The 26,462-nt window shown below is 36.8% G+C and overlaps 1 protein-coding gene across 3 annotated transcripts in view; it reads left to right on the forward strand.

The window, feature by feature from the left end:
* Positions 1 to 26,462, forward strand: part of smoc1 (SPARC related modular calcium binding 1) — a 305,181-nt gene that overhangs the window by 271,551 nt on the left and 7,168 nt on the right. For 2 of the 3 annotated variants that reach the window (XM_069193417.1, XM_069193418.1), the window contains exon 14: positions 18,255 to 19,100. The exons of the other annotated variant lie outside the window; for it this stretch is intronic. In XM_069193417.1, the coding sequence (XP_069049518.1) occupies positions 18,255 to 18,331 (77 nt within the window). In that variant the 3' untranslated portion in view covers positions 18,332 to 19,100. Of the gene's footprint in view, positions 1 to 18,254; positions 19,101 to 26,462 lie in introns of those variants that run through there. 3 annotated transcript variants of the gene reach the window in all.

Here is a 26,462-nt window from a genome sequence, read left to right on the forward strand (position 1 = left end):
CTCGCCGCTACAGTATAAACCGCTACAATTCACAGTTGCATCGGGAAAAAACTTTCACAACTCTTAACCAATCACAACTACAACATACAAGCATTAATCTGTTTTTTTTTCTACTGAATCTTCCATTTTGTTTGGGCATAAATCTCAGAACTGCATTAGAAACAGGCATAGTTTAGGGTTAATTAAATTGAATATTTCCAGTTAATTAAAAATCATATAATCTGTATACAATTTACTTTATATCTAGTGTCTAATTAGATGTGAGAAATATCTCAGAATATTAAATCTGAATGATATAATACCTTTTAATACTACACAAATGTCTTTGAGGAGGCTAGTGCCATGCTGGAAACAGTGTTTTATAGCTGTAACTTCACCAGTAGTGGTCAATGTTGGACATCTGGTTCCCTTGATATCTGTTTAGTCTCCAGACAGAAGGAATTAATTTAAGATCATGTTTCAGGTGTTCCTCTGTCAGAATACTTAGGAAAAGTAATACAGCAAACCTAACAGAGGAATAGGAGACATGCAGCCTTTTTGTACCTGAACAATGTTCTGCATAATAATGTTCACTCTCTGTCCAGCATATTTTATTTCATATGCATTTTGACAGATCATTTTATGATCAATTGTTTTCAGAATATCTCCCCCTCCAAAATTTTTTTGGGGGTTTTGCTTGCAGTGAGGTTAATCTAAACATCACTGAGGATTTTCTATATTTTAATCGAAAAAGGCAGTCTTTCATGTGGTCATACCCAAACTTTCCATATGTAAATGAACTGCACTCTAAAGGTTTGGCATCTACTTAACTAATTATTATTAATAATTTATCTCTCAATTTCCCCATTAATATGCTGGTAAAATGCATAGTGATGCTGTAGGAGGAGCCATCTCTCGGACGTGACATGAAACTCAGGTCCTGTCTGCTTGGTCATTAAACATCCTATTAAAGTTTGTAGAAGCTTAAATAAAATAGTAAGAGTTTATCCTGGTGACCTGACAATAATCCAGTTTTACCCAGCATGTTGCGTTTAGGTAACCAAGCTTGGACATGTTTGTACTACAAGCTTTTGTAAAAACAAAACTCAAGGGGGCACAAAATAATCTAGTTGACCCTGGTGACCTGGTACAATCTTTCCTCCCTAAAATTCAATTGGTAAAACATTTTCTCACTTCATCTGATCTTCTGTGGAGTGGGGCTGCTGGCACAGTTACTTCAGTGTGTCGCCCACGTACCCACCTGCACTTCAAGTGGTGTAAGAAGTGTCTCCTTTTCTACGTGCTATGAGCTTTGTGAACCTCTGTATTAAAAAGTTCTATACAAATGCAGGGAATTATCATTACATACTGTATCACTATGTAGCGGCGAGGCTTATTAAAATACAGGAATTAAGTTTTCTGCTCCCTTGCCAGTCCCTCTCTCTTTCATCTCAGTGTGCTTGAGGCCACTCCATTTGGTTCACAATTAAGGTGTTTGTCTAGCTGATAGAGTGTCCTGATAAGGAACAGCTCCCCAATTCCTGAGATTCTCCAGCAACCTTAACAAATGGTTATCTGGCACCTTAAAGTCTGAGATTCCAAGGGAGAGTCCGATGCAAAGTTGTTTACAACCCTAAGGTCAGAGTGCATGGTTACTCATCATCAGCCAATCAGGAACTGGTAGGGCAGGTTAACCCCACTTGGGTATCTGATGCCCATGAAACTTTCAACCAATGAACAACCTGCAGTTCCTCTAGGTAAAAACAGGCAACACAGAGAGCCTGTGGAATGGTTCGCAGGGCAGGACAGTTGCGAAGCGCAGAACAGTAACGGCTAATGTGTCCGAGTGCAGGACTTTCCTTTGCGTCGAGGACGGAGGTTGCCAGTGCGTAACCAAAGGATCCACCCGAGGTTAGCATCAGCAGCAGGCCTCGTGAACAGGTCGGAACTGTGGACAACTGAATCAGTATTCAGGACTAGCGCTTCATCAGGAATGAACTGGTCTTCTTCCTGACCTGCTGGGACCCACAGTCACTTTTCTCTTGTGCACAAACTCTGCTAGTAAGCCAGAACTAACTAGCCAGTCTTCAGAGAGCATCAGCTCCACCACGTCGCAAGCCACACTTAGCACTGCATGGCCAGAGAACGCGGATTGGACACAGCAACAAGCCTGCCTTTGCTTTTTTGTCCGCAGGAGATCTGAATCCCCACAGATTGGATGAGTATTCAACTTTCTGCATTACAGCTCGAGAATTCAATTGGTATCTCAACCAGTTGATATCAATTTAATTCCTATGAGTGATGTACTTGCTTTTGAGTATTTAGTGTAGAAGGTGTACCCAAGTTCATTTAGGATTAATGAATGATATACTGAATGTATGTCCTCTTGGTATTGGTAGCTCTTCGTTATTGAATATATACCTTTTGTATTCTGCTAACCCTCTTGATAAGATCTGTTATGTTTATATGCACATTTTATGTATTAATAAATGTATTTTAGTTTATTAGTACCTGTGTGTGTGTGTTGTTTGAGTTATACCGCAAAGTTGGATTCTAATGCCATGAAAATAATTATTTTGTGATTTACTGCTACAATTAATAATTGTCCCAGTAAATGCACAACCCCTACATTACTGGTGCCTCGTGAGAGGATACTACAACCATATATGTGTTTATCTTAGCTTGTAATACAAAGTTGATCAGTTCTCAATTGACTGATCTTGTATTATCTTATCAGTAATTATCTATTATTTTATAGATTTCTATATTGTTTTTATTCATTGAGTATGTCAATTATGTTGTTCGCTTGCATTTTTATAAAATTAAATTGTGAATAATAAGTACAATAATATTCGAGTGCTAGAACTGTGTCAGTGTGCATTGGCTGCAAAGAAACAAGCAAAGGTTAATTGCACTATGAACTGCATAAAGAAATGTAAAATAGTCTTCTTTAGGTGTGAGGACAGGAGTGGATGGTAGCAGGAATAAACAGTAAATCACAGGAGAACAAAGGGCAGGGCAGGTGAGAAAGAGTATCCGAACTGTGAGAGATCAGTGGGAAGAGGTGTGAAGATGAAATCAGTATACGTATGCAGTGATTTAAAAAAATAGATCAGTCTGTTATTGAGAGCTGGGGGAAAGTGTAATCTGCTTGATAAAACTATTAAGAATAATATAAGAATTTAATCTTAAAGAAGAAGATTATTTTGTTTGCATTTGTTTGGGTGCTGCGCCAGCCGTACTGAAAAATAAAGTGCTGTTTTTCATTCAACGAGTGTCTGAGTCACTGTGTCTGTCTTATGTAATAATGCCACAAAATGTCTTTTATGTGTCACAAAAAACTGACTTGCTTTAACAAAATATATTTACTAATCCTTTTGCCTGGCAATCTACCTGAATGCACAACTATCTGAGAAGCCCTCCGTGAAACCTAAAGAACCACAATTGAACGAGTTTTGATAATAAGAGAGAGAAGAGAGTCCCCGTTACCCCCATTTTGATTTAAATCGCAAACACGTGTTTAATTAAATGCCTTTATTGATTCACAATCTGACAATGCAACATAAATCATTATCTTTGTCTTCTAAGTATCTAAATAAACTTTCAGCATGGCTTTATTACCATTTAGATTTATTTTTCATACCATCGCTAAACAAAGCAGGAGCATATTATACTTCCTCTTGGGATCAAACTTGGAAAGATTAGATTGTAATCGTTTTTATTTTTTAAATACATTTTAGAAAAGTGTGATCTATACCAAAAAGCTGTATTTATTTAATACCACTTCATAGATATATTAATAGAGATAAGAATTCAAGTTGATACTGTTTAGACTTTTAATTATTTTAAACTGTATTATAGCATCGTACACATTAAGCATGAAAAAGTTGGTATCTCTTATAAAAGCAAGATTGCTCAGTTGGACAGTATAAAGCAAGTATGATTTTAATTTTTGTAATCACTATTCTTGCAAGTACAAACACAACATAAACTGGAATGCTACAGAACCCTAAACAGACAATACACACTTTTAGTTTAGCAGGAATTGTGCGGTAAGCACATAGTTTAATGGTGATAACATTACCCATGTCTATTATCACTGTACAACACTATTTCAGCCTGTGTAGTCTGCAAAGGAACAAGTAATAGGTTTATTCCATGCTGAAAAGAGAAGAGAGAAAAAGCAACGTTTCGGCTGTGAAGCCTTCTTCAGGTGTGAGAGTCTTCAGGTCAAAATGAAATGCAAAAGTGTAATGTAGGCTCTGAATGGGTTAAACTTTGATTTGGGCTTGCCAGTGCAGTGACGTCGCTGCCTTTTATATGAAATCCTGCTTGAATCCTGCTGAACAAAAAATTAGACACAAGAAGAGTATTATTGGACAATGTTGTGAGGCTCTGGTGAAATTTCTCTGTGAACTGAAGAGTTAAAGTGTAAAGTGTCTCCTCCTTTTAAACTTGTTAATGTGACATGGAAGATATTACTGTATTAATGATGTAGCACTTTCGGGATCACGTGGGTTTGTTCCGTACACCCTGCGGTCCCGCTGTGGACATACAGTATGAACATGTTGTGATATTTAGAAATATAAAAAATGTCAATATAGTGTCCATAATATTTGCTATTTTAGTTTTTCAAAGAAATATTTATTTGTTAAAAGAAAACTCACAGCGTTTGCTGGATTTTAACACCCAACTCAGTCATTTAAGCCATCACACCACAGAGACACTGATGCAGCAGTCTGGTGAAACAGCCATAAAAATATCAATAGAAAGCCTTATACTACTGTTTGTGATACAGTAACTGAATATAATTATATCGTAATTAATTTCTTAAGATACGTGATTCCATATTATATTTCCTATTAATCAAATTCTAAAAGTATGGTTTTGTCTACTCTGATAAAGAGCATATTCGCAGAAAAGGTTAAAACGATCACTTCGCAAAGTATATAAATGTACAGTTATATGGTCACAATGAGCACATAAATACGTTTCCAAAAGAACCACATGTAAGACTTTGATGCTTAAAATGTTTAGGGTGAAATGGAATACTGGTGTGTATTTTTTCTTTAAACTACCAATACCAGGCATATACAGTACAGTTTACATACAGGAATATGTTTATGTTCCTAAATTAATCTATTTTATGAGCATGTGAAATGCATGGTGAATCGGAGATTCTCAAGACTTTGTATGATTGGAAATGAATGCGTGATTGGATCAACAAAATGCTGTGGTGTTACTTTTTGTCAATTAAAAAAATATTTTTTTTTCATTTACAAAGATGGTCACAAAGTGGACCAGGGTAAAACTTTGAGCTTACAGCTTGTCCAAGGTCATTCATTATTAATACTATTAGTAATATCTTCGGTAAAGACTTTGATGCATAAAATATTTCTGCATAATTAAAATATTTATGATAAAGGTAGTACGTTGTGTACTTTTGTCCAACTGAGCAATCTTGCTTTCATAAAATATGCCAACTTTTTATTGTCAAATCAAATCAGAGTTTATTTATCAAATGCACAATACAGCATGCAACAGTAGTTGCTGGCAATGAAATGTCTTTTCTGCGAGCTCACAAAAATCACAAGAATCACAGAAAACACATGAATCACAAAAACACAAAAATCACAAAATTGCGGTTATGAAAATGAGGTTACATAATAATAGATGTAATAGAAACGGTAGTAGTGCGGTTATGCTGAATACAGTGAAAACTGTGTGTCCATATAGCCATTACACAGGTGATTTGCTAAAGGAGCTGCAGGTTGGCTATTTAGCAGTCTTATTGCCTGGAGGTAGAAGCTGTTCCGTAGTCTGTTGGACTTGGACCGAATGCTTTTATACCATTTACTGGATGGTAGGAGGGAAAACAGTTTGTGACTGGGATGACTGGGGTCCTTGAGAATGGACCTGGCTTTCTTCATACATCTAGCTGAGTAGATATGCTGGATGTTTGGTAGCTCACAGCCGGTAATGAGCTGCACTGACTTCACCACCTTCTGCAGTACTTTGCGATCCCGGGTGGAGCAATTCCCATACCAGGCAGTGATGCAACCAGTCAAGATGCTCTAGTGCACCTGTAGAAGTTGGCCTGAATATGTGATGGCATGCCAAACCTCTTTAACCTACGGAGAAAGAATAGACGCTGCCGTGCTGTTTTGACCACGGTGTGTGTGTGTTGGGTCCAGGTTAAGTCCTCTGAGATGTTAACTCCCAGGAACTTAAAACTGCTGACCCTCTCCACTGCAGTCCCACTGATGTAGATAGGTGTGTGATCTCCTCCCTGGTGTTTTCTATCGTCCACAATCATCTCCTTAGTCTTACTGATGTTCAGAGAGAGGTTGTTCTCCTGGCACCATGTTGCCAGGGTTTCAACCTCCTTCCTGTATGCAGGACCATACCATCTTCACCATCTGTGATCAGGCCAATGGCTGTTGTATTGTCCGCAAACTTAATGATGGAGTTTGAGTTATGCCTGGCGACACAATCAGGCAATGAGGAGGTGATGTATGCTTTGAGCCGCTCAAAGCACTTTATGATAACTGATGTGAGTGCAACAGGGCGGTAGTCATTTAGGCACCTGACTCTGGGTTTCTTAGGAACAGGGACAATGGTGGTTTTCTTAAAGCAGGAAGGAACTATAAACTGAGCTAGGGAGAGATTGAATATGTCCTAGAAGACATCTGCCAACTGGTCTGTATAATATATAATACAGTTTAACATGCTGTAATACACCATTTAAATTTAAAAGTCTAAAGAGTATACAACTTAAATTCTTAATTGAATAAAGATTGTCCCTCAGCAGTGATCAGGATTTGAAACCGGGTGTTTTCTGGTGACAGCTCAAATGGTGTACAGGAGACGTTAAGCTTTATTAACTCCACCTGGCAGTTTTATAAGGCGATTCTGGATACTATTAACATAATCTAATTTGCATGCGGTATGATGCGGTATGATGTGAAATGATGCGATTAGATGCGACACGCCCACCGTCTTGTACCGCACCATACCTCGTTTTGAATGGCTGCATCTGTATATTTTAAACGTTATGATTTGTTTCACTGGAATGTCACATATAGTTTCAAGATCACAGTATTTTAATAGAAATATTTCACACTTCTCAATACCAGAGATAAACTTGAAACAGATGAAAAATATTAATTCCCTCAATAGCCTTTCTAACCTCCTTCTCATTTCTTAAAAAATAGTTGAATCATCAGCTAATTGATGCTAACAGATTTTAATTTCTGTTCCCAATAGATTGATATGTTGAAAATGGTTTGTATTGATATGAAATGCCATTATCTGCATTACCTATAAAACTAAGAGTGGGGAAAGTGGACAGCCTTGCCTAATACCTCTTTAAATTTCAAATCTTGATGATAATTAATTAATTAATTGTAGCACAATCTCTGAAAATTATCATCTAATTCTTGGTCCTCAGTGTCTGTGACTGGCATGTGTCTTGTTGCCTTCTAGAATATAAGAGATTCAATACTGTAAGGGTAGCATCTTCGGCTCCTCTTTTGGCCCTGTAGGCAAACTGCATGGCAAAATATAACTAAATATAATACTGATCTGTTCAGCACATAATCTCAGTATCAGCCCACTGATGTTATCATATTCATTAACCAGTTATGAAGCAATTATTTTTTTACTCAAGGTTTACAATTTGAAAAAACTTTAACTGGATAAATAGGAATCAACATTTCTTTGCAGAAAGATATATAACTGCAAGCCAGATCTATGAGTTTGTATAAACTGGCAAAGATTTGAAAAAGAAAGACCAGTGCAATCAAAACAGCCCTACAGACACTGTGTGCTGTCTTCTGACCAGACCTTAACCAGCTGCACTTGCACTTTTTCCCTCTTCAGTGCATTCTTGTAGGTTGATATCAATAGCACAGTGCTGTCCCAGTGGGCAAAAGACATATAATATATGTCTATTAAATTCATAATTTTAGACATATAAATGTGGTCCGCAATTCGTCTAGAATGAAATTCTAATCTACGTCTATTGTTATACGTCAATTATACGTCTATGATTATATGTTCGTTATACTTATATGGTTGGAGTTCCGGATAACTTTAGAGGACTATTATATTTATATGGTTAGAGGTCTATTATACGGATAACTTTAGAGGACTAATATACATATATAGTTAGAGGTCTATTATAGGGATAACTTTAGAGGACTAAATCAACAATCAACATATGGGCAATAATCATAAAAAAACACAACTAGTCTTAAACTTCAGCTACAAATTCTGGTAACATGGCAATATACAGTATAGCAATGACAAACACAAACTAATTACATTAACACACTATCTAACTCAAAACCACATTTTGACTCAAATATAAATTTTAAAATGTATAACTTCTGTATTTCCAAGAAAAAAATATTACAATGGAAGTTAAGACGATTTTTGTCCACCATTTGCAAACCCTGTCTAATTGTCTAACAGTTAGAACCAGAAACCTGTTATTTTCAGTGTCCAGATCTCCTGGCCCCCTGCCTTGCATGTGCATTTTTCAAGTAACCCATTGCGTGCTCCTTTATTTATTTTTCTGTCGATGTAGGGTGGGACTTCAGCACCGCAGCTAGGAGAAAATTATATAATATTACTACCCAATTAAATGATGATTCATATCTTCTTTATTATAATCTAAAAAATAAACCATTAAGGTTTACTAAGCTCAAAGCTGAAATAAACGTATACAATTTGGTTTGCATCATAGCAGTTGAGCAATAAAGTCTGTCCTAATTAAAGAGTACCCAAAGTTTGAAAGTACAATATAGAATAAGAATAATTAGAGAAACGGCAAAACGATTTTGTGTCATCTTCCCCTTCACACTATTTTTATGTGCCATTTTTTTGCTTATTAACGTACTATTTTAATCAAAATAATATTAAGTAAGATCTGTATGTATTCAGATAGTATTATTATTATTATTTATACTTACTCGTCAAAAGAGGATTGCTGAGATATTTGCGGATTTCTTCTACGATTGAAAAACGTGACCAAAATGGTGACCAACGAATACTAGCAATGCATTGTGGTATATAACCGGATAATATGCTGGGTAAGATATTTTCTCAACGTATGCGTTTGTTAATGTTGTCGATATTATGGTTGAAATTTAACATTGATAATACATTGATAAGTGTACGAAGCAAATTATTTTCGCAGTAATGAATTTATTATTTATTTACTATATTTATTACTATATTTACTAGATTTATTATACACGTGTAAATAAATTAATTACTGCGAAAATAATTTGCTTCGTACACTATGCAGATTGCCGTATACTCCTAGTTGCAGCACACACGATATATACAGTAAAAAGCCTCAGCACTGTGTTAGTACAGACTGGGACGCATTCAGAGCTCCCAACACAGATTTAAATGAGTATACGGACGCGGTCACCAGCTATATTAAATACTGCACCGACGTTTGTGTACCAGAAATGAAAATTAGGTCATTTCCCAATCAGAAACCGTGGTTCAACCACGACATTCGCAATAAAATAAAAGATAGATCCACCGCGTTTAAATCGGGGGACAAAGAGCTGTACAAGAAATCACGGTATGCATTAGAAGAAGCCATAAAACGCGCCAAACGGAGCTACAGAGTGCGGCTTGAAATGCAGTGCGCTGACACCCGGAGGCTGTGGCAGGGATTACAGTCAATCACTGGCGATAAGGGCTGCAGCCAGGAAATTGACACGAACAACGCATCCCTGCCTGACGAGCTGAACCACTTCTGTGCCCGCTTTGATGCTCTGAACACGGGCACTGCTGAGAAGACCCCAAGCGTGCAGGGCGAGTTTGTTCTGAAACTCTCAGAGCAGGACGTGCAGAAGACTCTGAGCAGGGTGAAAATCCGTAAGGCTGCAGGGCCTGATGGGATACCACCTCACGTCCTGAGGACATGTGCAGCCCAGCTGACCACAGTGTTTACAGACATCTTTAACTGCTCCCTGTCACAGTCCATGGTCCCCACCTGCTTTAAAAAAAACACTATTGTTCCAACCCCCAAAAAGACAAAAGTGACATGCCTGAATGATTACCGTAGCATTAACATCTGTGGTGATGAAATGCCTGGAGAAGCTGGTGTTGTCACACATCAACTCCTCCATCACAGAGTCCCTGGACCCCCTGCAGTTCGCCTACCAGAACAAGAGATCAGTGGATGATGCTGTCTCCCTGGCTCTGCATACAGCCTTGGAACACCTGGACACTAAGAACTCGTATGTGAGAATGCTGTTTGTGGACTACAGTTCAGCATTCAATTCCATCATACCCTGTCAACTGGTGACAAAGCTCAGGGGATTAGGTCTGTGCAACTCTGTCTGCAACTGGCTGCTGGACTTTCTTATCGTGAGACCACAGGTGGTGCGGATAGGCAATAAAACATCAACACCACTCACCCTGAGCACTGGAACCCCACAAGGCTGCTGTCTGAGTCCAAGGTTGTACTCCCTATTTACTCACGACTGCACAGCAAGACACAGCAATAACCGCATCATCAAGTTTGCCGATGACACCACTATAATAGGACTGATCAGTGATGATGACGAGTCCACTTACAGGGATGAAGTTGTATAGCTGCTTAGGTGGTGTCATAGCAATAACCTGGACTTGAACATAAAGAAAACGAAAGAGCTAATAGTGGACTTTAGGAGACACAGGCCACACACTCACAGCCCACTCAGTATTGATGGAACGGAAGTGGAAACAGTCACCAGCTTTAGGTTTTTGGGAATTCACATCTCTAAAGATCTAACCTGGTCTGTGAACACTGACTCTATCATGAAGAAGGCTCAGCAGCGCCTTTATTTCTTGAGGTGCCTCAAGCGATGGGGGATGCCAATACATGTGTTGGTGAACTTCTACCGCTGCACTATCGAGAGCGTCCTCACCAACGGGATCACCGTGTGGTATGGCAACACCTCTTCGCGAGAAAGAAAGGCACTGCAGAGAATGGTCAATATGGCCCAGAAGATCATCGCCTACGGTCTCAGCGAGATTAAACAGCTCTATGAGGACCGCTGCCGTGGTAGAATTCTGGACATCACAGAGGACAGTCACCACCCAGGGCATGAGCTCTTCACCCCACTGCCCTCAGGCAAGAGATATAAGAGCATACGGACACTTACCACTAGATTCTTCAATAGCTTCTATCCACAAGCAGTGAGACTGGCGAACACATTTAGCCATCCCCCTCGGACCACACCTACACCATCACCATCTACCTCATTGTAATTTATTTATTGTACGTCTCCAGTCATTGTTTACACGTCTGTATTGTTTACATTCAAACTGTCTGCATGTTTACTTGCACATTGTCTATTGTTTGTTTGTACATTGTCTTGATGCACTGTTTGCACCTTGTTTTGTTTTTTACACTTGTTTTACAATCGAGAGACTTTCTGTAAGTAAGAATTCCATTGTACCAGTACCGGTTACATATAGCAATAAAGTTCAAGTTCAAGTTCAAGTTCAAGATGTGCTTTCGACATTATATATGTGTTTATTAATGTCGTCGATTTTACGGTTGCAATTCGACGTTGATTATACGTCGCGGCGACGTATATATATGTATAGCCGTATTTTCGCCATGATATATACGTATATTCGACGAATCACTGCCAACTAGGGTAGTCAGATAAACCAGGTGAAGTTGAGCACTCAATGTATTGGCAGAAACCATTGCAGTGGTTAAAATACCTTAAATTAAATAAGGTGCATTGGGAGACAGGGATTGCAGAGAGTGAATGACATTACAAATGCTGTTTACTTCATTTGTTTCATTTGCTTTTGCATGAATGCACACAACTGTTATGAAAACCTGCAGGACTGCTCTGGGTAGATAAAAATGTCTTAATGATACCAACAACAACAAGATGTATGTGGAATTCCCAGGTTGCTGTAAAGTTGTGTCCACTTATTAATCAGTGAACTAAGGCACTAATTTACATAATTGTCCATTGAATACTAAAGACAGGGTGAGTATTACAGCTTTTCAAAACACAACAGCCACAGATATACTACATATCTGTAACACATTTGTTGAGGATATCCAGAAAATATGATTACTAGTTACTCTAGAATTTTGTTTATATCTTTTTAATTTAAAATAAACACCTCTTCCTAATTGCTAATTAGAGAATTTCAGAGTATAGAAATTATAAGTCTAATTTGTTTACACAGATGCAGCCATTCAAAACAAGCTAGGTACACTGTGGTACAACGCGGTGGGCTTGTCGCATCATAATGCCTAAAACCACCAGGTGAAGCTAATAAAGCTTAACCTCTCCTGTACAACATTTGAGCTGTCACCAGAAAACACCCGGTTTTGAATCCTGATCACTGCTGAGGAACAATCTTTATCCAATTAAGAATTTAAGTTCTATACTGTTTAGACTTTTAATTTTAAACTGTATTACAGCATGTTAATGATTAAAAAGTTGGTATATTTGATAAAACCAAGATTGCTCAGTTGGACAAAAGTACACAACCTACCACCTTTACCATAAATATTTTAATTATGCAGAAATATTTTATGCATCAAAGTCTTTACTGAAGATATTACTAATAGTATTAATAATTAATGACCTTGGACAAGCTGTAAGCTCAAAGTTTTACCCTGGTCCACTTTGTGACCATCTTTGTAAATGAAAATACTTTATTTTTTCATTGACAAAAAGTAACACCACAGTATTTCATTGTTCCGATCATGTATTAGTTTCCAATCATACAAAGTAAGTTTTAAGAATCTCCGATTCACCATGCCTTTCAGATGCTCATAAACTATATTAATTTAGGAAAATAAACATATTATGTAAACTGTATATGACTGGTATTGGTATTTTAAAGAAAAAATACACACCAGTATTCCAACTTTTCCATACTCCATACCCACTACTTCAGGTGGGTAGCCACGTCTGCCTGCGTGGTCTGCAAAGGAACAAGTAATAGGTTTATTCCATGCGTAAAAGAGAAGAGAGAAAACGCAACGGCTGTGAAGCCTTCTTCAGGTGTGAGGGTCTTCAGCTCAAAATGAAATGCTTGGAGTTTGTAATGTAGAGCGCTCTGAACGAGTTATTGATGAGGGCTTGCCAGCTGAGTGACATCACTGCCTTTCATATGAATAGGAGGGACCTGGTCCAGTAAGGATGAAGCCAGATCTCACTGTAGCTAGACCGGCTGCTTCCCTATTGAGTGATGTTGGAGGCCTGGGTTCAATTCCCCAGCTGGTAGGGTGTGAGCCTGAAAGTGCTACGTTATTAATATCATCTTCCATGTCACATTAACTTACTCTTGAGTTTATTCCGCCATACAGTATATGAATATAATTATATCGTTATTAATTTCTTTAGATACGCCCTTATATTATAAACGCCTTAGGCTGGGCAAACAATTTTTTTAGTTTTTGAAAAAGAAAGAAAAAATGAGATACAATGATGTGTTCCTGCTTAACTTAGACATTGCATGATTTTAAAAGCTATAAAAACAGGTCTCAATAGTTAATAACCACTTTTTATGCGCGAAAAATAGATGATCTTTCTTCCTCGTGATCAGCTTAGAAGTTTTGTGTATGCTGTAAGTTTTTTTCTTTTTAATTAAACGTTTACAATATATGAATTTCATAAAGACAAGACACGTTTCAAACAGAAAAACAAACTTATTCTGTTCTCTTCCTGGTCTCAGGTCTTTTTTTGCCAATTGCTTTTATCCCTTGTATATATCATATTGGCTAGCTAATGTCCTCTTTGCTAGCTAATGGTACTTGTGGCTGTGTTTCTGCTTTGCGTAGCAATGAGGGACTATAGTCTCAGGCAAAAATTAAGAGAAACATCTTAATTTTTGTGTCAAATAAATTTTTAAAATTAAAATTCAGTGTATAGAGCACTCTCATATTTGGGGACCATTTTATGAAAGCAATAAGGCACTTGAGGCCTGTGCTATATCGTGGATATAGTCACAGTTAAAAGGTTGCCGGCCCTCCACATTGAATTGGGCCTAACAACACCTTTTATCTGTGACTATATCCACGATACAGCATACCCTCTCGTGACTTATTGTTTAAATAATTAAATTCTGAAAAGTATGAGTTTCTTTTATTGTGATAACAAGCACAAGTATTCATGGAAAATGGTAATCACTTAACTTTGAATGTTTTATGATATTTAGAAAGACCTACAAATTCAATATTGTGTCGATAATATTTATTATCAGTAATAATGACAGTAGTAGCAGCTTCAAATTATTCGTTGTTTTTAATAAATGACTTAGCTTTGAACAATTATACAGAAATATAAAAAAGGTCAATATACAGTAGTGTCCATAACATCTCCTATTTTAGCTTTTCCAAAAAAAATATTTGTTAAAAGGAGGCTCATGGCAATAGCTGGGTTCAAACACCAGACCTCAGGCTTATAAGTCAATCACTTAAGCCATCACACCACAGACACAGTCACATGGAAAACACTAAAAATGAAGTACACAAAGTCTTATACTACTGTTTGAGCTACAATATATGAATATACCTTTATTAATTTCTTTACATACGTGATTCCATATTGTATTCCCTATTAATCAAATTCTAAAAGTATGCTTTTGTTTACTCCGATAATGAGCGTATTCGCAGAAAAGGTTTAAACATGATCACTTTTCACAAAGTATATAAACTTAATATGGTCAGAAAGAGCACGTAAATACGTTTCCGAAATATCCACATGTAAGACTTTGATGCTTAAAATGTTAAGGAAGAAAGTGGAATACTGGTGTGTATTTTTTTGTTAAACTACCAATACCAGCCATATACAACTTACATAATATGTTTATGTTCCTAAATTAATATAGTTTATGATCATCAGACGCATTATGCTTCTCTTCTTTTTATGCTTAGCTACTAAAATTTCCCTTTCATTGTAAAATTCCATATAAATATTCAATACTAAGCGGATTAAAACATGCACAGTAAAGAGATTAAATTATTAAATCTTTTCACTACCGACCAATGCACCACGAGTGCCCCTGTCGGTCATTTTGGTGGCTTGTGGGTAGTTGCATGCTGTACAGATTTGTACCATGCATTTTGAATGGCTACATCTGTAGCACTTCTACACAATAATTTGATTACATTTATCGAAGAAAAATCAGTCTTTACTCGCGATAGGAGATTGTCAAATTTTTTATTTAATCAGCAGAAGGGGAGCATACTATAGGTTTCCCCTAGCACAAAGTAAATATACTTGCTCAACTGTAGTTACACTTTTTCTTTAATGCAGTGCATGTAGGTGAGACTTTAACATATTAAAGAAACACACAAGGCACACAAATCTCACGATCATAATCCCTTCTCTTAAAGGCGGTCCGGCTCTTTCTTACTTTCCTAATTATGTATACCTGCCCCCTATCCTGCCCCTCCATATTTATGCCTGCTGCTCTCGCTACTCCTCGCTCTGCATCAGAAGACGGATGCCCAGAGGCCCATCTACCATCAAGTCGGCCTACATCCGCGGACCTATCGGCCTCCTGACCCAGCTTAGTCTGGGGTTCAGAGCACCTGGCCTCGTAATACCGTTTTTATTCCCCATCCCTGTACCAGATCTTGTTCCAGCTTTTAACTCTGTTTTGTCTTGTCTCGATTGGATTACGTTTTGGACTTTGCCCCAGATTTCCCCCCTGGGCTCCTTGGACTTCTTCACCCGGGCTACGCCCCCCGAGCACCAGTTAGCCATCCTCACCCCCCCGTCTGTCAACCCCTCCTGATCCTCATCATTCGATCAGTTATCCCTTTTCACTTACTTCTGGATTATACCATCTGCACAGGGTCCAGAACAACGCTTCACAGGAGTCACAAGATGCTTACAGAAGTCTGCAAAACACAAACAAACAGGACAGGAACATTCCATTTGGCATCATGCAATCTGTTTTTTCCCTTTTTGATAAAACACACAATTGTGAAAAATCACAGGCTTTAGTTGCAGAAAGACATTTGTTTTGGGTGCAAACAGAAAACCTCTCCCATGCATAGTCAGAATCTTAACCCTTCTTTGGAGTTCACCTCCCTTAGTCTTCTACACTTTGTTGGAGGTCTGTAAAAGTGTAGACACATACAGCACGACTCACATCATAGTTTTTATTTATAGAAATGCTGGTCAAACTGATAAAGTTCTTTTCAAATTCAGCAATGTCACATTTTCTTGAATATTTGAATTTTATGAGAACAGCTTTTATAGGTGCTCCTCATATGATATACTTTGGGTTTCTATGACTTCTCTTTCTCTAGTGCAAGCATGGAATCAGCTCTTATATAGAGGTAGAGCGTTGAATCTCCCTGCTGTATGTTGATCTAGTTCATAAAATCCAAAAGTTTTTTTTTTGCATATGATATTTTTTTTATGGGCTGATATTTTAAAGCCCTTACAAAATTGGTTTGAAATTGTTAATGTCCGTGGTTGAGCTTTGCCATCCATTTCAGTATTTCATAGCTAAAGCTTCAACTTTATAACCAGCAGCTACAGTATATCACCCGCACCTCACAACTGGCAACCCACTGAAGCTAAGTAGGTATGACCCTGGCCAGTGCATGGATGGCAGACCTCCTTGGAAATCTAAGGCTGCTGTGGGAAGAGGTGTTAGGGGGACCAGTAGGGAGTGCTTACCCTGCAGTCTGTATGGGTCCTAATTCCTTAGAAAGTAATTTGACTTCATTACTCTATTCACCTCCGCACTGATAGCTGATGTGTGGTGACTATACTGTATTGTGTGCACTTTGTTTGGTATCTCATCAACCAGGGTGGGTGCTAAACATTGGCGGAGGAGAGTCCCCATTACCTCTAAAGTAATTTGATTGGAGTATCCAGAAAAGGTGGTATTATTATTAGTATTATAACAGAGAGCTAAAAATAGTTAAAAAAAAAAAACAATTTAAGGATTTTCTTTTTCTAACCTCAGTGAAGTAATCCTGGCTTTCCTCCACCCTGACACTTGCAGGGAGATTTTCTTATTTAATGGATTAACTAAGAATGATCCTTTAAGATTCTTGGACTTAGTACAGATATAGGCAATTATGTAGATGCAGGCAGAAGTAAAGCAATTATGAATGATTTAGAAATGTAAAAGATTCCCAAAGAGACTATTGCTGAAGTACATGTTAATAAAGTTTGCTTCACCTCACCATTTTGTTTTGTAAAAAAGGTAATACACACTAGAATCCGAACTGCAAAATCTAAAACATTTAAACTGTCCAAAGGGACTTTAAAGTACTATGGCTTTGTAGTACTATGGGGAGCCATGCCATTAAAGAGCTATTGTTTATATGAGAGCATTAAAAATATTTCTCTCACCTTGTTATAACTTCCTCTCGCTTCCCTTCCATATTAATTAAGATAAAATTCCTTTTGTTAGTTTACTGGGGCTAAATAGAAGTAAAAACTTGTCTGTGTGAGAACAGAAATTAAAGGAATGAAGGAGCTGAAAGTGACAACAATTAAAAGAAAATTATTCCAGTAACAGTAAAGAGATTAATTCATTTGAAGGCTGACCAGATGCAGTTACACAAACTCTACTAATGAAGAAAAGCAATTCCAATAACAGATGTTTGTCTATGACAATATAAAGAAGGTGTTGAACTCTAGTCAGACCCTGCTATTATTAGTTTACAGCTAAGAAGCTTGAAAAAGTTGTGTAATAGGAACTTTATTCATTTCAGTGGCATAATCTGACATCTCAATTAAATACTTTTTGAACTGAAGATGGTAACATGACAATGTAGAAGTACCATTGACATTTTTGTTATTTTTAAATAAACAACTAATGCACTTAAAATAGAAAATGTGTCTTGTGCAAGCATTTCTGTTGGTAATTTAATCATAAATCCTGTAAATCCACATAAAAGCCTTTTAAGAAACGATGAAAGTTGATTTATTGGTGGAAATAGTTTAGAGTATATGAGTCTTGGATCAGGCCTTTTATTTAACACATTTTCTGAAGGGTGTCAAAGTATTGTATAAAAAGCCAACTAATGCCTCATAAGGAAGATGGAAAAATACAAATGACGTGAAGATCTCATTAAGCATCTGTATATGTTTAAGAGGAAACATAAGTCTGTTCATACTGCAATTAGTGCAGATTGACAGCTTTTAGATTGTTTAACATTTCAATGTATTAACTTTGCGACAAAGTCGAAACATTACTGCTCACAAATGAGTATACTGATATATATTTTTTATCCCTCTCTTCCTCAGGTAGTTCTGTGGGTGGATCTTACCCAGGGAAAAGGCAAGGTGCCAATTTGTTCAGTAAGACACATGTTAACTACTAGACTGCAGGCCTGTTAACAGTATATTTACCTGAGAAAATATTCCAGTTCCCTTTTAAACTATTGGTATTTTTAATATCCTAACTATAGAAACGCTTTTTTTAAAAAGAATAACATGGGAAGTCTTTAACTATTCTCTCAAAGACCAACTGTTATGATAAAAAAACTGGAATATGGCGTAAAATCGTTATTTTACTTTGTCAATTAATTAATAAAAATCAGAGAAAAAATTGAACAACGTAAATAAGAACTCTACATATTTTTTGTGAAGACAAGATTGATTGATTGATCATTACCTGCTATGTCAACAATCAATAGAAAAATGTAATCTGAGCTTCGCTGCGGAACTCCTTTCCCCTAACCCTCTGAATGGTTGAAAACATAATGAATGACAGGAATCTGAACCAATTATACCAACTCCAATAGACAATATCTCTCAGTTTCCTTCAAGCCTGGAGATGAGTACAGTCTCTCATGTACGGATATGATTCCTCACACCGTACAAGATAAGTACACAGGACTTTATGTATTTTTGCAAGCTTTTGCTTTTGTGATTATGTTTTGCTAGGTTACTGATAAATTATCAGCAGATTTTGGAACTTTGCTGAACTGCATCATCAGATAAAAAGTGTTTTAACCATTGGAATAAATTGTTTTGTTATATTTTGCACTGGGAAGCGGCTTTGTGAAGCTCCAGTTGTCTTTTTTCATTAGATATAAGGTTTGTTGTGAAGTTTTCTTATTTTGCTGGAGAAAATTTGAAATTTGCATTTTTTTTAATTTATGATCATATTATGACAGTTTCATTAAAAAGCCTTTTGCTATGATGATTTTGTCATTTTGTTGCTTTCATTTGTAAGAAAACATTGGAGATCACTTACAAAATGAAACTTTGCAGCTAGGTTTAAAAATAACTTGTTTATCATAATTAAATAATGATTCTAGGGCATGATGCACTCAAACCCTCCAGCAATGCCGGAGGCATTCTAGTTGGTTTTTAAGTGACCGCAACCATGTGAAGTTTATGATTCAATGTGCTACAGCTGTGGGCCAGCATTACAAATGTAGACAACATACTTCCTTGCACATAGAGCGAGATAGGGCTTGTATGTAAGTGTTTGTTTTGTGAGTAGTTCACCTGTGATATGCAGGTTGAAGCAGCTGAGCAAGAGTGACTGGGGTGCTAGCTTGTGCATGTGGTCTATGTTTGCCTGATACAGACAGTGGAGACAGGAGATTCACTGCAGTGAGCCTGATCAGGTCATAGCTAGGAGAAGGCAGGCCCGTGTTCAGTGTGCAGGGTAGTAATGTAAGACTTTTGCTCTCTGTGGCTCGACAGAGAGGTTGAAATTATATTGCCTAGTTACTTAAAAAGGATTAAACAATAAATTGATTAGAATCATCTTCAAAATATGAAGGTACAAAGTATGGTGACAGTTGGTAATTAAAGTCTTTTTAAGAAAATGTAATTGTTTGATAATATTCCCTTTTTAAGGCCAACTCTTGTTTTTGGACATTATCCGGTTGAGTAATCTCACTTTGTTCCCCGGTCCTCATCAAAACAAAACACAAAACACCCAGCACACTGTGATCTCACCATATAAAGGTGTGAAATACAGTTGGGTTAATAAATTCTAATTTAGTTAAATAAAAGCCCTTCTAAAAAAAGGTTTTGATTCTAGATTTAAAAGAGCTCAGGGAAGGTGATTTTCTGATATCCTTAGGGAAACTGAGAGACTTAAGAAACCTGATATCTATAAAATATCAAATATCTACTGTGTGACATTTCTGAAACAGCTCAAAAGACGATCGCAGATCCTCTAACGTGAATGCCATTATGGACACACCATCAATTACCTATACACAGCACCTGTAATTCAAAGGACCACTAAAAACTAAAACAAGCTCATGCTCATCAAGAAAAAAACATCCAGCCTGGCTCCACAAAATTAATAAAATTATAATCCTGGAGCAGGCCCCAAATATGTTACATCCCTACTATATTTATATCCAGGGGAAAGTGGGAAGCAACATAAAAGCATGCAGACACAATCTGAGTAACAATAAAAAGTGTATTTGCAAAAAATAGTTATTACACAAGTTTAGAAAATGTACTTGTAAGATAAAGATCACAGTAACACAATTACATTCGAACTAACACTCTGTAACATTCCTAAAACATATTCCTAACAACATACACCACTGCCTGACCACCAACAAGATCCTAAAATTCTCAGCAGATACAATCCAACCGCTAACTTCCAATAAGTCAATAAAACAAGGTGTCATAGGTCGGAAACAGAATTCTTCTTTAATGGCATAAACAGAATGTCAACGAATGGGGCTATTTATAATGCGGATAACATACAGATTCAGCCATTCAAAACGCATGTTGTATGCTGCCTTAAAACGTGGTAGTGATGGCACATTATACCGCACCTTATAAAACCTTGTAAAAGGGGTGGAGCTAATAAAGCTTAATGTCCCATGTACAGCATTTGAGCTGTCACCAGAAAATGCCTGGTTTCGAATCCCAGTCACTACAGAGGGATAATCTTTTTCCAATTAAGAATTTAAATTTAATTTTAAACTGTGTATTACAGCATGTTAATCATTAAACATTAAAAAGTCAGTATATTTTATAAAAAGCAAGATTGCTCAGTTGGACAAAAGTACACAACCTTCCACCTTCATCATAAATTTAATTATTCATAAACATTTTACGCATCAAAGTCTTTAACCTGGTAACTTAGTGCGTTCTGGTTTTAATGTGCGTGTTTTAACATTATTAAGCTTATATTGTGTACTTCATAAAAAGTTATAATGTTTTATCCTTTTCTAAGAATAAGTAAGTAAGCAAGTAAGAACACCACTTGCTGTTATTGTAAAAAGATAAATGTAGTAATTTAATATCACTTGATTGTTATATGAACATGGAATCATATTCATATAACATATATATCACAGGTGGACATTTCAGAAACATTTTGACAATCGTTTCTTTTTTTTAAAAAAACTTTCATTGTGCTTGTAGTGGTAATTGACAAAGCACTGCACCCAATGGTTCAAAGCGCGATCAGAGTATTACTTTTGGTTTGTTTCTTATATAGTAAATACATAAAAATAGTCCATTATTATAGCTTGTTGTTGGCTGAGATTCTGACTGGCTAAATTCCCCTCATTTAGCTGAAATGGATAAAGAAATCATGCAGTAGTTATATGTATTAGAAAGTGCTTTATTAACAGACACTGCACCTCAAACCTGTGTTGTACAGTGATATACTGATGTACGTGGGTAATGTCATCCCAATTAAACATTGTGTTTATTGCGCAAATGCTGCTAAACTAAAAATTAGACGCAAGAAGATAATTATTGGACAATGTTGTGAGGCTCTGGTGGAATTTCTCTGTAAACTGAAGAGTTAAAGAGGAGACACATTGTGTATTGCTTCTTTTACACTTGTAAGAACATTCAAAAAAAATGCAACATGAAAGATATTACCTTTTAAATCTGAAACTGTTAACTCCACTTCACACCTGCATGTCAAGATCACAGTTTCAAAATAAAAATAAACTTCAAACCTTTGATTGGATGAGAACGTCATGATTGTTTCACAAGGATGTGAATTGTGACAATTTGATACAGTAACTTTTTAATTTACTTTTGTGTTGCTGCAGTAGCTTGCAATGGCTGGATAGTTGCTTTGTCTGTCTGTCCATGGGGGGAAGGGGGAAAGGGAGCGGGGCAGCTCTCCTTGACAACTGACACTCCTCCATTCGCTTAAGTGAAAAAATTAGTAACAACACCAATGTAAATGTCATATTTACAATTTGTTGAAAATACAAATGTTAGGTTCTCTAAAGCTTTCTCAGTCAAGTGCCCTATTTTGTCAGCAACCTGCTACTCTGCTTAACACCTGTAGAAAACATAATTTTCTTTCTGTATGGAATGCGTGTTGCATTTACAAAATTAAAGTGTTTCAAATCTTTAAGTAAAATGAACTTACAGTTTACACAAAGACTCAAACTACAGTATGGAAAAACGAGTGTTAAGAAAAAACAGGACATTTGATTGCTGGATGCCTTATATTTATTTTAAAAAATGAAATAAAAAATAAGATACAATGACGTGTTCCTGCCTAACTCAAACATTGCATGACTTTAAAAGCCGTAACAAATGGTTCAGATAGCAGAAAGTCACCTTGCTCTTACAAGCCAATCTGTTAAGCAGAGTTTGTGTTAACACAACTTTGTCTGTGAGTGAAAAAAAATGACCACGGGCACTTTTCCCCCATATTCTCATGTACGAGTAGAATAGGTGAACCTTCCAATGAAAGACCTTCCTTTCACCCAAGACTGGCAGGAAACAGTCGAAACTCGCCACACCCAGACTGTTTACTCGATCAACCTTTTTTAATAGCCTTGCAAATGCGCTCACAATGTAGGATATTCACTCAACGCACCACAGGTGTCAAACCATTTGGTTTCCTTGTCAAATTTTTTGCTCCATAGCCGCTGCTTTAGCATTTATACAGGATGCCTATTCCAGAGATATTTTCATTGTTGATAACTATGCGGGGAGAGCATGTAGATTCCAAAACAGGCTTTTTTGGCAGTAGAAGTGAGCAACTACCTGCTCAAAAACAAATTTGTTCCTAAAAAATACATAACCACATTATGTACTCTACATTGTTCTATTTTGTCTGTGAGTGAAAAAAATGAATTACAGTAAAGTTGGGTTTGCATGATTAGCAACGTGGGGTCATTGTTATGATTTCACTATTATTATCAAATCCCTCAACTTGTTCATTTGTGGTTATTTTGACATGTTTCTTTTAACTACATTGTTGTCGATATTGTAGCAATAGACAAAATGAAACGCTTGAAGTTTGTAATGTAGGGCGCTCTGAACGAGTTAAACTTTGATGCAGGACAAATAAATATATTTCCCACAAGCTATACTGTAGTGGCAGTACAGTAACAGTACTGTGAACTTTGAATGCCTGCATCTGTATATTGTATAGAAGAACTGCACTACCTGCCATATTACAGACAATTCCACATTTCTGTTTGTATTAAACACAAACGGTAGTGAAGCAGATAGTTGTGTTAATCACAATGATTTTGTCTCACAACTGCCCCCAAAGGAGATCACAAGAAAGGAAAGAAATCCTCTAGAATAAAAAAAATAAATCTTCTTGGCCTAGGTTGCTGTCTGATAAAACTGGCAATTTAAAACTGCAATGAAACTGTAAACAAGGGGTTTGCATGCACAGATTAAGAATAAAATTGTGCTGATTGTTACTTAACCAAACCAAAGACTGCAAAACAAGTGATACATTGTTCAATCTTGCTACTCTTCATACAGGACTGAGTCCAGGTGTAAAGGAGGCTCCATGGCCGAAATGTTATATTTTCTTTCTTCTCTTTTCAGCATGAAATAAACCTATAACTTGTTCCTTTGCAATCTTTCAGGCTGTGAGGATCAAAGATCTCCCCAAACACATTTCCCATTTTACCTCAAACAGCCATGCCTTCGTCTGTGTCTTCACATTAGGGTTTTCACAACTCTTATTGCAGGAAGACATCCAAACCCCAAATTACTAGGATCCTGAACTCATTCCCCTTCTCTCAATGACAGACTCATTTTGTTTTGACTTCACACCTCTCTTGACTTCTCTTAACTTGACCACTCCTTCTCTCCTGCTCCCGCCTCCTCTCCACCCCTGGCTTTTGTTCTTCCATACATTGTTTCCTCTCACCCTCAAACTTGACGAAGGCTCCACAGCTGAACCATTGTGTCTCTTTTCTTTTCAGCATGGAATAAGCCTTTACTTGTTCCTCGTAGCCTACCCATGCTGACAAAGCTACCTACTTGTATTGTTTTGGTAGAGAAACCCAGCCTTCTACTGTTAAAAGAATGAACCTATGGGAAATTAAACTCAAAATAAATGGCAAGAAATATAAAAGAACAGAAATTTAGGCACTATTAGGCTAGGGTGTATAAAAATGTGCAGACGTGTAGAGATTTCTTCTTGGATGACCCTTATCTTGTCACTTGAGATGAAGATATGAGTGGTGAATGAGCTATATCAGACCAACAATCTTAAGTTGTTTAATGCCATGAAGTATTGTACAATGGTATTGTATAAGAGCCACAGATATACTGCGATCCTGCAGTCCTGAGGTTAAATGCTACTGAGAGATGATGAAGTAGTAAAGCAGGCTGATTTGTCATAAAACAACTAACATCGACAAATGCATATTTTTTTCAAAGTGAAAATGGTGAGACTGAACCTGTACCAGTACACTCAACCAACAGCATTATGTATATAACTCATAAAATTAGGTGATAAACAGTACAATCACAGTTTAATTCACCATTGTATTAACAGTTAAACATTTTAAAACAAATCTGAAAAAAGAAGTTGTTAACCCTGCTGAAAGTGTACTCACCTGCATATGTGATCACGGTTTTTGTTCTGATCATACGGAATGTGTGAAGCTTCAGTGAGCACTGGGGCACTATTTAACACAGTGAGATTACTCAGCCGGAGAACTTTAATAAATACAGATGCAGCCATTCAAAATGCATGGTATAACCCCATACCACGCAAAATTACCCACAGTTTGCTGTGTTGTACTGCAGTACATGATTGGCTGGCCAAAATGACCAAAAGGGGCACTCGTGGTGTATTGGCCGGTATTGAAAAGATTTAATAATTTAATCTCTTTACTGTGCACATTTTAATCCGCTTAGTATTGTATATTTATATGGAATTTTGCAACTAAAGGGAAATTTTAGTAGCTGAGCATAAAAAGAATAGGAGCATAACACATCCGAAGGTCATAAACAATATTAACATGTATAACTGTATAATGCTGGTATTGGTAGTTAAAAAATACACACCAGTGTTCCATTTCTCCCTAAACATTTATAGTATCAAAGTCTTACATGTGGTTATTTCGGAAACATTTTTACGTGCTCCTTCTGACCATATAACCGTACTGTACGTTTATATACTTTGTGAAAATTGCTCGTTTTAACCTTTTCTGCGAGTACTCTCGTTATTGGAGTAAACAAAAGCATTCTTTTAGAATTGGATTAATAGGGAATATAATATGGATTCGCATATCTAAGTAAATTAATAACAATATAATTATATTCATGTACTGTTGCACAAACAGTAGTATAAGACTTTACATTTATATGTGTATTGCTGTGCTTGGTGTGTGACTGTTTCTGTGGTGTGATGGCTTAAGTGACTAAGTTATAAGGCTGAGGGCAAGTGTTCAAATCCAGCTATTGCCATGATTTTTCTTTTAAAAAATAAAAATTTCTTTGAAAAACTACAATAGCTAATATTATTGGCATTATATTGACATTTTTTATATTTCTAAATATCACAACATGTTCGAAGCTAAGTCATTTATTAATAACAATAAATATTTTCAAACTACTACTGATATAACTGACAATAAATATTTTAGACACTATATTGAATTTGTTGGTCTTTCTAAATATCACAAAACATTCAAAGTTAAGTGATTTTCATTTTCCAGGAATACTTGCGCTCGTTATCACAGTAAAAGAACTGAAACTCATACTTTTCAGAATTTAATTATTATTTTGGAAACTTTTTTAACATGCTCCTTCTGACCATATTGTTTATATACTTTGTGAGAAAAGTGATATTTTAACCTTTTCTGCGAATACGTTGCTATTGGAGTAAACAAAAGCATACTTTTAGAAATTGATTAATAGGGAATATAATATTGAATAGCGTTATCTAAAGAGCATGCTTGCCAGAGCGGTGACATCACCGACTTTCTTTCTGAATAGCTAGTCAAATAGGCAGTGAAAAGATTTGTCTGTCTGTGGGGGGAAGAGGGACTGTCATTCATTGGAAGGTGTGCCTATTCTACTCTGAGAATGTAAGGGGGAGGAAAAGTGCCCGTGTTCTTTTCAGTGATAAACTTGTGTTAACAAAAACTACAGTATTCTTAAGAGTTGTTAAACCAGTTTTTATTTATTTTTCGGCACAGCCAGCCAGCTGTGCCTGCTAGAGCACCACAATTCACACTCAACCACATCACAGATCACAGATCAGTCCCAGTGTGTGAGATATTGCTG

Source organism: Lepisosteus oculatus, chromosome 8, assembly GCF_040954835.1.
Source record: "Lepisosteus oculatus isolate fLepOcu1 chromosome 8, fLepOcu1.hap2, whole genome shotgun sequence".
Classification (NCBI taxonomy): Eukaryota; Metazoa; Chordata; class Actinopteri; order Semionotiformes; family Lepisosteidae; genus Lepisosteus; species Lepisosteus oculatus.